Source organism: Morone saxatilis, unplaced genomic scaffold, assembly GCF_004916995.1.
Source record: "Morone saxatilis isolate NCDOM2014 unplaced genomic scaffold, NCSU_SB_2.0 Contig22, whole genome shotgun sequence".
Taxonomy (NCBI): domain Eukaryota; kingdom Metazoa; phylum Chordata; class Actinopteri; family Moronidae; genus Morone; species Morone saxatilis.
The window spans coordinates 16,061,954-16,073,277 of NW_023339785.1; the positions used below are offsets into that span (position 1 = coordinate 16,061,954).

Here is an 11,324-nt window from a genome sequence, read left to right on the forward strand (position 1 = left end):
GAGATAGAGAGAGAGAGAGGGAGGTGGAGGGGGGGTTACAAGGGATTTTGATGGAATTAAAGGGGAGAAGGGGGTGTCACAATGGGGACTTAACAGGCATCTAATTACCTCCCAACAGGAGTTTTGACTCCATGGAAACGCGCAGTGCTCTCCAGAGCTGGTCTTAGCTGCCTCCACATGGCCTGCATGCTGTCATGTGGGCAACTATTGACAGCCAGTCTTTATGGATTGGCTGGGTCAAAAAAGCAATGGAATATGATTAGATCCCTAGTGTGTTCAATAAACCACTGGAGTAAGCATATAGATTACTCCATCAGCTATATAACCCTAACCCAAATGAAGAAAACATTCCCAATAAAGGCCGACTGGTAGCCCCCGCCCTTTTTGACCGATGGTGCTGTGGAGCAGCATTTTGAATGAGTGGGTCCCCGTTTGTATCCTGCACACATGTGAATGCAAAAGCACACGCAATACACATTTCTGCAGCTAGTTTCATGCTACTCTACTAATCAACAGCAAAGCATCAACAAAGGCAGTAAACATTGATTATAACAAAACTGGAATTTTTCAAATACCTAGCCCTATTTGGTATTGATATTTTTGTAAATGTAAAAAATGTTTTCATTATTTCCAGGTGTATAAGTGGAGGGTTGGAAAACACAGCTGACTTAAAAAACCCCCACCCATGGAAACAATAGGCCTGAACCATCATTATCTACTGTCATGCTTCCACTTTAAAATAGGATGTTAATTTTAGCATTCAATTGTTAAAATTTCGATATCAATAGCACCATCATGCCCACTGGGAAGTCCCTATATAATCTGTTAACATCATGCTACTGTAGTGGCATATTGTTGCTGTAATTGATAGAAGCACTCATCACAAATAGAACGTCCGTGTGTGTGAATGCATCATGAATCTATTTCATAGTAGCTCAACAATCTGTACGTCAATACAAGTGTTATTTCAGAAAGCATTACGGACACAAAAATGAGAGAAATAGGGTTTTGAAATGTCTTTATGTCCAAGTATCAACATTAAACAGCTAGTTGCGGATTAATAAGCACGTATTCTGACCTCTGACCTCTAAACATATCCAAATACACAAGGCACGAGTTGTGAACAGACCAGGCCAAGCAATCTCTCAACACTAATTAGTACATTTTGACATCGTACATCATCATTGCCACACCGCGCGGCCTCTGCCCATGCTGGTTGTAATAGGCAGATAGATGTACTCTAACAGAAAAAGAGGCAGCCGTGATGAAATTAGTAACGTCAGGTTATTAGATTCGCATCTGTTACTGTCTCGCTCATTAGTTTGCGGCAGTTATTGTGCAGGTTTGATTGAGAGTAAAACAATGCTGAGTGGGTGTTTGGATGAACAATCTAATTTTTTAAATGCGCTTAAAGGACTATTGAGGTAGCTGCACATAGGCATTGTTTAATTCAGCCTTTCTTTCTGGATGCTCTTAATCACTCCATTCCACTCTTCCTTCCCATATTCTAGCATTCACTTGGTGTGCTGGTAATTCCTCACAAGTGGCACTTGAGGCAAAATTATCCCTGTTTAGAGACAAAATCACTCTTGTCCAATTCCCCTCGAAGGAGCATTGCATCAAGGGTGGTTGTAAATTGGAATATTATGAATAATACATGACTGTTTTTTAAAGCATTATGACTATTGTGAATGACAGATTTAGGGCTCTTAAGACTCAGACATGTTCTACGTGTCCACTAAGAGCCAATTTGTGCTCAGCTACAATTATCTCTGAGAAACATGATTGTGTGCCCAGACCCATCACACGTCACAGACCTTCAGTTCATTTTAGTACACCATTTTCACTCACTCTGAACAGGTGAAATAGAGTCAGGAGTGTGTTGTTCACATGTGAAGTGGTTTAAAAGAGGAGTCAGTGGATAATGGTGCTCAACCCTTAGAGTTGGTCTCAAAAGCACAGAGTCTGTCTCTGGCTGATAGTTTTGTGTTATGATTGATTCCATCTAAATGCAAATATTAGGTAATAATATGATAATTTACTTTATGGCTTAAAAGTGCAGTTTCTCTTGTGTGACATAGTCTTTCCGTCTTGTTTTGTCTCTCTCAAAATGTCTGAAAACATGGAACTGTTGCTGCACCTCTTGGAAAACAGTAGGACAGATGGTTGTATTCACAGTGAAGGAATGACTTCACTTGGACTTAGATATACTTTGACTCTCTCAGCCCTTTTGCAAGCACACATACAAACAGAACCACATGCATGCACACAACTGTGTCCAAACTCACTCAGGAATGAGGATGACTGCACATGTGCGCAGGGTGTGTTCGCGGAGGAGAATTTCCAGTGAGCTTTTCATTGGGACTGATGGAGCTGGCGTATGTGGAACAGGTGCCAGGGTGACCCCGCTCAGACACTACAGGGGGATTCCAATGAAGGGGATTTGGGAAGTGTGTCCCTGCTGAGCCCTGAGTGTGATTCCTAACCTCTGTCTGGCTCGAGAGGCTGGGGAATGGGTGGGGAGCTGGAATGCCTCGACGGTAATTCAATCCTGTGTTTGGCTGCTGTGTGGGTGCAAGTGTGCATGCATGTGTTTTTTCAAGACACAATGAACTCATTTGTTTTCAGCGCCACTCCTCCCCAAACACACACACACCATTAACGAACAGTAGTGCGCTGGTTTGAATTTGTTCTTGTGCGGTGACATATGTGTGGTATTTTGCGCTTGCTCTGTTGTCGGCGGTGCCAGGCCGTCACCATGTAGCCCAGCAGCCAGATTGGCTCGCCCCCTGCACCTCGGCATTCAGTCTGGACGCCAATACACTTTTGGGTCTCCTGTTGAGACTGGGGATGATGGTACGGGCAGAGGGCCAAGAAGCTTCCCATGCCAGCAGCTCCCACTGGGAGAGCAGGCTGCTGCAGGGCCATCTGTACAGGCGTCCTGACTGGGCTCATTGGAAAGTAGGGCGTGGAGAGGCAGATGAAGGAGGAGGGGAGGATTGAAGAGGGGACGTGTTGAAGGGAAAGGGGAGTGAGAGGCTAGATGACAAAGAGGTGTTTACTTTCTTATAAGCGACTGCCATCGTGAGAATACTCCATTATTTCTCTAGTTGCATCGTTTTTTAGCTTTCAAAGAACAGTGTGAAAAATTTAGGCCATGAGCTGCAATACTCTAAGGCACAGAAAACAGTGTCAGGACCAAAAATACACAAGTATCTTCTTTTTTAGAGCGCAGTCCCAAAATAGATGAAGTGTTGAAACTGTAATGTGTTAAAGGAGCGAACATGTGGATCCTAAATTAGAAAGGAAGCGTTAGAGTATGTAAATGAGTTTTTTTGAGGAGGGAGCCGGGGAATCGTATGATGGAGTCTGCAAAGGAAAAGAGGAATTTAGTTAGTCTGGATGTAGGCGAATTTAACATTCATAGAGTTTAGACTGTCTGCACACTACCCTGGGGGGGGGGAAGTATCACTCTCTCACCCACCTCCACAGAACACCTTTCTCTCCTATCTTTGCCATCTTATTCCTATACTCATCGTATCCCCGAGCAAGGTAGAGGATGCAGTTTTTATCACAGCCTTTTTACCTCCCTCTAACTGTGATCTCTGAAACCAGGAAGCGACTATAGAAACAAAATGTTGTTGCAATACCCATGCCGGATATTTGCTGCGCTTACCTCTGATGATGTGCTGCTCCTCTAAGAATAGCATTGCATCACAGTTTCACTCCTACTTTGTGGTGTTTCTTAGTATTGATATGCTATATCCTTTCTGTAAAAAAACACATATATACTCAGTCAATTAGCAAAACTATTTAGCATTATATTTCAACATTTGCTGTGAAACAATAGGACTTGGGCTCCAAACCTCCACTCTATATATAAATTTCACCCATCAACATACCTGATAAGTCCCATATCAGTTAAATAAGGTTTGCTGGTGCAGGAATAGATTTAATTGGCCTTTGTGCATCAGTTGTATCCTCAAGGACATGAAAACAACTTTGAAGTCTGGCACCTTTTCAAACTCAAGGGCAAGAAAAAAATGTTGTTTATAGGTTACAATAATTCAGCTCATTCTTTCCCAAACTCAGAAACTACAAAATTGTATTATTTAGCATCCTAATAAAAGACTCTAGACTATTTTACTACTGCTACATGTAGCCTGTAGGCACGTACCTTGTCCTTAACTTTCATTTTTGGTGATGATGAATATACATATGCAGCGGTGCCAATGCAGTCCCTAACTGCTCTATATACTCTTAAAACCAAGCCAAGCCGCAGAGCATCATTATTACGATGACTCCGGAGTGACTCTGGGTCCATATGCATCATCAAGGAGCCTTAACTCTTCACCTTTGACCCTTGACCCCTTATTGATAGACGTCAGACAGTGGTTTGATTTGCCCTGAATAAGCCTCTTCAGTCTTAATGGACAGCTGTCTCTAATGTTGATTGTGTTCATCCATTATCTCCTTAGTGACACACACACACACACACATACGCAGACACACAGGTAGGTGGGTGTGAGTAATACTGTTTATGTAGTGAAACTGGTTTTACAGAGACCAAGATGGAAATGAATGCTAGAAGAGAGAGTCATGAAGCAGTTTGACAGCCTAAAGCTGCTCAGTCGTGTCAGGAATGCCATTGTTTTGTCAATACACACATACACAGCTAGACAGTCAAGGGTGCTGATAAAGATTGTGTGTCTCCAGACAGTGCCATTCTGTTAATCATGATAGAACAAAGCAGGTGGATCCCCTGATGGCAACGATAACAGCCTGACAGAAACAATACACACACACACACACACGTACACGTATGCTGCAAGGGTCCTGAACAATGACACTCCCCCAGCTGTCTAGACGGGGCTCAGGGTTGCCGTTGGCTAGCTGCTGGAGATCTCAGGGGGGATTAGAGCACACACCACTACACTCACCTGTTCTTAGCTGCTTGTTTCTCAGTGTGTTTTTTCATGCAGTGTTGATGTAATATGACAGGCACAGAGGGAGATGGGTGTATCTTGAGGTATTGAAACAAGTAGAGTACAGCTGTTGATGACTTCTCGGTCACATTGTAGGAAAAAAACGAGGAAGCAATATAGCTGCAAAATAATACAACAATTTATAAAAAGTAGTAGTAATCCATGAGATTTTATTGGAAGAAGCTGTCAATTTTAGGTGGCATATGCCGGTCATAAAACCGTCTTTTTCTTTTGTTTAAATAATCCTGGAGTTCACAAGCAGTGATGAATTACAATGGAAGGTAAAACGATCAGTTCTAACCACTGATTGATTCCAAAGTTTATGCCGCTAACCTCAAGGAGAGGTCCTAGAGGTCTGGTAAGTGCACTTCTTTTGAACTTCATCTTCAAATTTGTAGTCTTCACCCCAAATCAACCCTGAATTAAATGACATTGATTGAAGAAGTTTAGGCTAAAATGGTTGCTGTTCAGCAGAAATGTACATAGTCTCACTTTAACTCTTTCTCTGTATCAGTTGTAGTGGCACCATGAGATCGGAGACCGAGTGTGTCATACTCAGACATGTGATGACTAGTCTACCATACGATGTACACATCTGTAGAGGAGTTACCTGACTGACATCTGCTCACAGACTACAGACTGTGATGAAATGATGAATCAGAGCCGGAAAAAATGCTGGAGGCAGGAGAGAGAGAGCTGAGATGAGGAAGCAATTGGGGAAAAATAAGGAGAGCGAAGATTATCACAAACGATAGAGGAAATCATTGACAGTGTGGGCACGTAGAATAACACTCTCAGTCACTCCCATACATAAATGAATACAAACACACTGGCAGAGGGGTGTGTCTGTGTGTTTGTATGCATGAGATGACTCAAATAAACTCCAGGATTTAGTTATACACACTCCTACAGCTGGGTAGACTTTGTCTTCCTGTCAGTCCTGTCACAGAGGAAGTTCCTTCCAGTTACCACAATACTTCCCTGCTGCATCTGTGTTGTTGTAGAGGCTTGAGCGATTTGTCAATTTCTCTGTTTATCAGGCTACATCTTCTCTGTGGCTGCATGTTGTAATCCAATCTACAGGAGGTCGCTGCAAGGACACTCCAGGCTAACCCCTTTTTGGAACCTAATCTAGACAGTGACAATCACTTTTATAGGAGGAATACAGCTCACATGTTGCGTAAAGGGTGCAGCATTTTAGATTATCATAGTAATATTTGTCAACTGACTTATATACAGTATACTTTTAACCATGCAAAATAGACTATTTAAAAGCTTCAAGGCAGTGAGAGACACACAGATTAAGAAGTTATTTGGTCTGTGTTTGTGTGTGTGTGTGAGAGAGAGAGATAGTTTTTTCTAATAAGTATGGTTTGTAGTTTCAATATTGATTCATACAGCACAGTCAAATGTCCTGAGTGTCATCTGCTGGGTTAAACACAGATTTTTTCCTCTCACAGTCACTGTTTCACAGAGTGGGGTGCAATAGGAAGGCCATTATTATATAGTTCTATGGAGCGCACAAGCTGTCGGCCCTCTTTAACCACAACATATATTATGTGAGATATAGCTGTGGGTGTCAGTGGTTTAAGTAGGAAGGAAGGCTGTAAAAGTGTCCCACAGAAAGACTAACCATCCCCCAGCCTTTTGTGTGCCTGTCTGTGTGGGTTTGTCTAGGTGCGTACAAGTGCATGAATGTGTCATGTGTAATAGAAGAGGGAGAACAAAGGAAAGATCAACCCATCACACAGGGAACTTGAGACATGAGCTGCGTTTCTGCATGCTAGTGTGTGCTTGACCTTTCACCCCAGGGACCCGTGACACCATGGACCATTTACTGAGATGGCTGATAGGTGAGGGGGTGGGGTGAGAGATCCTGAAGGTCACCAGAGGATGGAACAATGCAAACCTAGACCACAGCTTTCCACATTGCCATTTCTCTGGCTTTCTCTTCTAACAATGTCTGAAATTGCATTATACTCTGCGTGTTGCAGTTTATTATGGTCACTTTTTGTAAAGCTCTACCTTATCTGACAAAATCAGCGTGATGGTTATTTTTACACCTCTCTTCTGCTTTACTACCGTATTTCTGTTGTGTATATTTAGTATATTAAGTGTACTGAAGCTGCCCCAAGCAGCAGAAAGAATATGGCGTGTTTAAATCTGAAATACTTCCTGCGTGTTGCTCAAGGTCTCGCTGTCAGCCAGTTGGTTGGCTGCCTTTCTCGTGACTCCTGCGGGCAGAGAGGCTTTGTGCCGCTAAACTAGCCTGGAAGCACCCAGAGACTGCTGTTGTCTTGGTGATGATGAGTGATTCAGGTAGACGTAGTGACCAGGTTCAGACAGTGAGAGGAAGAGCACAGCAGAGTCTATTTTTACACCGAATTCAGACATAAGAAACCAAAACCAAAATCAGTACTAGACATACAAAATTGAATTTCATTCACCAGTATTGTCTATTTCCTCTACCTTGCCATTTTAAAACTTTTTAATGAAGGAGGCATCTCTATAATTTATCAGTTACACGTAGAAAACATTAAAGTGATGATGAGTGATGATGAGAATTGTACCCTGAGGATCTTAGTGCTCTCTCTTTCCGTAGTATCTCTACTCAAGCATACAGTACAGTAAGTGCCTCTTTCCACTACAGCTGCAGTGTTGGTCCATTGAGGGAAGGAATGTTGAATTTTTAAAATGTGTAACCCAAAGCATCCTTAAAGGGAAAGACGTACAGGGCACAGAGATGGAGGACACACGATCGCTTTCAGGCAACAACAGTCTCCACGGCCACTGAGTGACCCACATTTTTGCTCTCTCCTCTGTCTTGTTGGTGGGGGAGACAGGGGCAGCTGTTGGGGGGTATTCCGTATCCCCCGACGACAGCAGCAGGTCATAAGTTGGACGGTAGGAAAGTGAATGGGAGATGATACATTGGAAGTCTGCAAGGAGGACTGGAAAAAGTGTGCTAGAAAATGCATTCTTAATGAGAGGTTGAGGCTGTATTCACATCAAGTTAGTTGTTGTGGCAAAAAACGCCGGTCCTCCCATTCATCTGAATGTGAATAGTGAAAGAAAAACTTGAAACAGAAACTTTTGGAGAAACCAAATTATGTAAGCTGGCCATCAGACTGTGCTCCATCCAGGTGGAGTTAGTTGACCAAACGATGATACTCTCCGAGTTGTGTCCTCGCTTGGTTTATTTCATATATCCAGCTTTGTCGTCTGGCTTTTTATGTTTGTGTCCACTTGTTTGAGTTTGCAGAAAGGAAATGGAGAAAAAGGTGCGGGTCCTATCAAGGTTTAGTTAGTCAGCAGTTGGCAAACTGCTTTTAGGTGCATTACCGCTACCTTCAGAATTGGGGGTTTAAAGTGCACAATATGTCACACAAATGGGCCATGTAGTGTCATTCCCACAATGCCACACAACCCTTAAACTGCTAACCTACTAATCGTTGGAACACCTGTTTTGGTGTCAGTTTGGCTACTAGTTGCTAGAAGCGGAGTAGCTGTGAGACCTAGTGTGAGCAATATTTGCATTAAATTCATTTCCTCTTAGCAAATCAAATGAGCTACTACCAGTAATGTACTTGTTTCCATAAACCCCAACCTTATCCCTCTTCCTCATTCTGTCTATATCCTGCTGACTGTACTCTTTTTTTTTATGTCTGTCTATTTGTATTTTAGACAGGAATGCCCCAGACTGTGTGCTCAGGCACCATGTTCACCACTCCCAGTGGCTTCAGCCCCCATCTGGCCTGTGCTGAGCCTGGGGAGGACGAGGAGGCCCCACAGGAGGGCCCGGGGCCTGGGGCTTGCCTTGCTGATGGGCCCCCGATCACCTCCGCCTCCCTGGACACCCTGATCCAGAACCTTGTCCCCACTGCTGATTACTACCCCGAGGTAAACGGAAATGTACTAGAATCCCTCCACTCTCCATTATAAACTCTATGAGAAACTCAATTTCAGTGTAAAGTGCTAGTGACAACACTGTCAATTACATTATTAGCCATGTCTCTGTTTAAAGTGCTACTCTGCTTCCTTTAATTACAGAAAGCCGCAGTGTTTTTTATTGAGGCAGTGGCAGTGTCTTAGTGACTGTCTTTTTCTGTGCTTTGACAGAAAGCCTATGTGTTTACCTTCTTGCTGAGCGCTCGTCTGTTCATCCCTCCTCCGGAGCTGCTGGCCAGGGTGTGTGAGCTGTGCATCAAACAGCAGCAGCTGGATCAGAGCCCACTTGATACGGTCAGCACTGCACCACACACAAAAACATAACTCCTGTATGAACAAGTACGAGCTAATGAACAGAAACTCATGCACAGCCGAAGGACTGAGCCATAATCTGCGTGTAAGCAACCACTGATCTTTTGCTAGATTGCTGACTTTACGATAGTGTTGTCTTTTGCTGAGGGAGTCACAAACATAAACCACACTTAACCTCTTTCACTTCTTCAACAACAGGCAAAAGTGCGCAAGTTTGGTCCCAAGATCCTGCAGCTGCTGACAGAGTGGACAGAGACGTTCCCGACTGACTTCAGGGACGAGAAGATGGTCGGACACCTTAAAGACATCATCCACAGGATAGCTCCATGTGATGAGGTACACTAATGAAATGGAACTGCAGACATAAGATAGCAGCCATCTTCACCAAAAAATAGAATTTCTATTCAAATCTTTTGTTAAAAAGGATAAAATAACAAATAAGCTAACCTTTTTTTAAAGAATAATAATTTGTGGTGGGCTGCAAGACTTCTGATTTTGATCCATAGTGCAGTTGTTGCCATTATAGCCCTTATAAGCTGTAGCTGCAGTGAGAAATGCTCTGATGGGGAACGAAATTCAATTATCATCACTACCACTGTAGCAGGGTGATGGAAGCAGTCAGAGCGTCAGTGCAGGGTGAGTAGCCACAGTTCCGAGTTACAATCTTACATTACAGGAGAGGAGAGGAGAGGAGAGGAGAGACGAAGGAAGGAAGGATGTTAGAGGAGTGGCTCTATCTGCAGCCTCGAGGGAAAAATAGAGGGAGGGAGAGGGAGGGAGATGGATGGAGAAAATGAGGTAGGGGATTCAGGGGTGCATTGAACAGAGGAGAAGTGAGGAGGAGGGTGGTGGTGGAGTCAAGAGTGCGAGACTAGGAAAAATGGAGTGAGGTGAAGAGAGGACAGAAAGAGGGGAAGGGCAGGTGCTGATGAATGTGCTGCTATTTACAGCTGGCTGTCTACAGTATGGGTGTGTGTGCATGCGTGCACATACATGTGGGAGCTGTGGCTCTGGGTCATTTGTGAGACAGACTGACCTAACGGCCTCTGTGACCAGTCATCTGGAGGGAGCGGCACAGAAACACACATTCCTGGACATATCACACAGCACACAGCACCTCACTGCTGGGAGAAAACCTCGAAAACGCGTTTTAATCTAACTGAAAAATGATACTGTACTTTTAATTCTTGGGCTCATTAAATCCTTTCAAAGTCAATTAGATAATATCAAAATGCATTTCCTATAAAAACAAAGATGTTGTTTTTAAATCTTAATGTTTTGGAGATTAAAGTTATTCGCCAAATACAGTCATACAGTTAATGAGGTATTAATATACTCAAATAAAGAGTTTACGAATTGTCAATTCTTAATTCTTTCAGTTGATGTTACAAATTACAGATTTATAGGATGATACAGATACAGACATAGAGCCAAAGAAAAGGCCACAAGCTAAACAAATCCATAAACCTTACACTTGGGGCTGTGGTACAGGTTGTGCAAGAATGCTGGAATAAATACTTAATAGATAATAATTTACTCTATTTACTGAAGTAGGTTAATGTGTGGCCCTGGTAATTCACCGGGTACTGGGACCATGTACCACATGGCAAGGCTGAGTACTTACCTCAGTGGCCTGTGTACAAGTCCGGCCTGAGGCTCTTTCTCTCTCCCCAGCCTGTCCTGACTCTATACTGTCCTGTCAAAGTAAAGCCAAATGTAAAAAATACACTGTTACATTGTAATATAAATGATGTGTATGTGGAATATATCATAGCATCTGCCAGTAAGCTTATGTTGTTTTTTTTTGCTAGTTTTGTGTTAATCACAAGCAGATTTTGCTGATTTTCTCGTAGAAACCTGCTGAGCATTCCTGTTTATTGAGGGCTAATCAATATGAATGACTGTACTCTCAGTGACTTACTGTCAAATAAATTACTCATAAGTTATAAAATAAAGAGCTGGGATAACAAGAGAAAGCATGCACACCAGAGTTTTGATTTATGCCTATGACTGATCTGTGATACATTAATAAATTATTCAAAAGTCGTTATTGACAGCTCCTCTCCTCTCCTCTCCTCT

The 11,324-nt window shown here is 42.9% G+C and overlaps 1 protein-coding gene across 2 annotated transcripts in view; it reads left to right on the top strand.

The window, feature by feature from the left end:
* The window catches only part of LOC118334108 (ras-GEF domain-containing family member 1C-like), an 18,403-nt gene that overhangs the window by 2,988 nt on the left and 4,091 nt on the right, over positions 1–11,324 (top strand). For both annotated transcript variants that reach the window (XM_035669933.1, XM_035669934.1), the window contains exons 2-4: positions 8,670–8,885; positions 9,105–9,227; positions 9,444–9,581. In XM_035669933.1, the coding sequence (XP_035525826.1) occupies positions 8,676–8,885; positions 9,105–9,227; positions 9,444–9,581 (471 nt within the window). In that variant the 5' untranslated portion in view covers positions 8,670–8,675. The remainder of the gene's footprint in view (positions 1–8,669; positions 8,886–9,104; positions 9,228–9,443; positions 9,582–11,324) is intronic.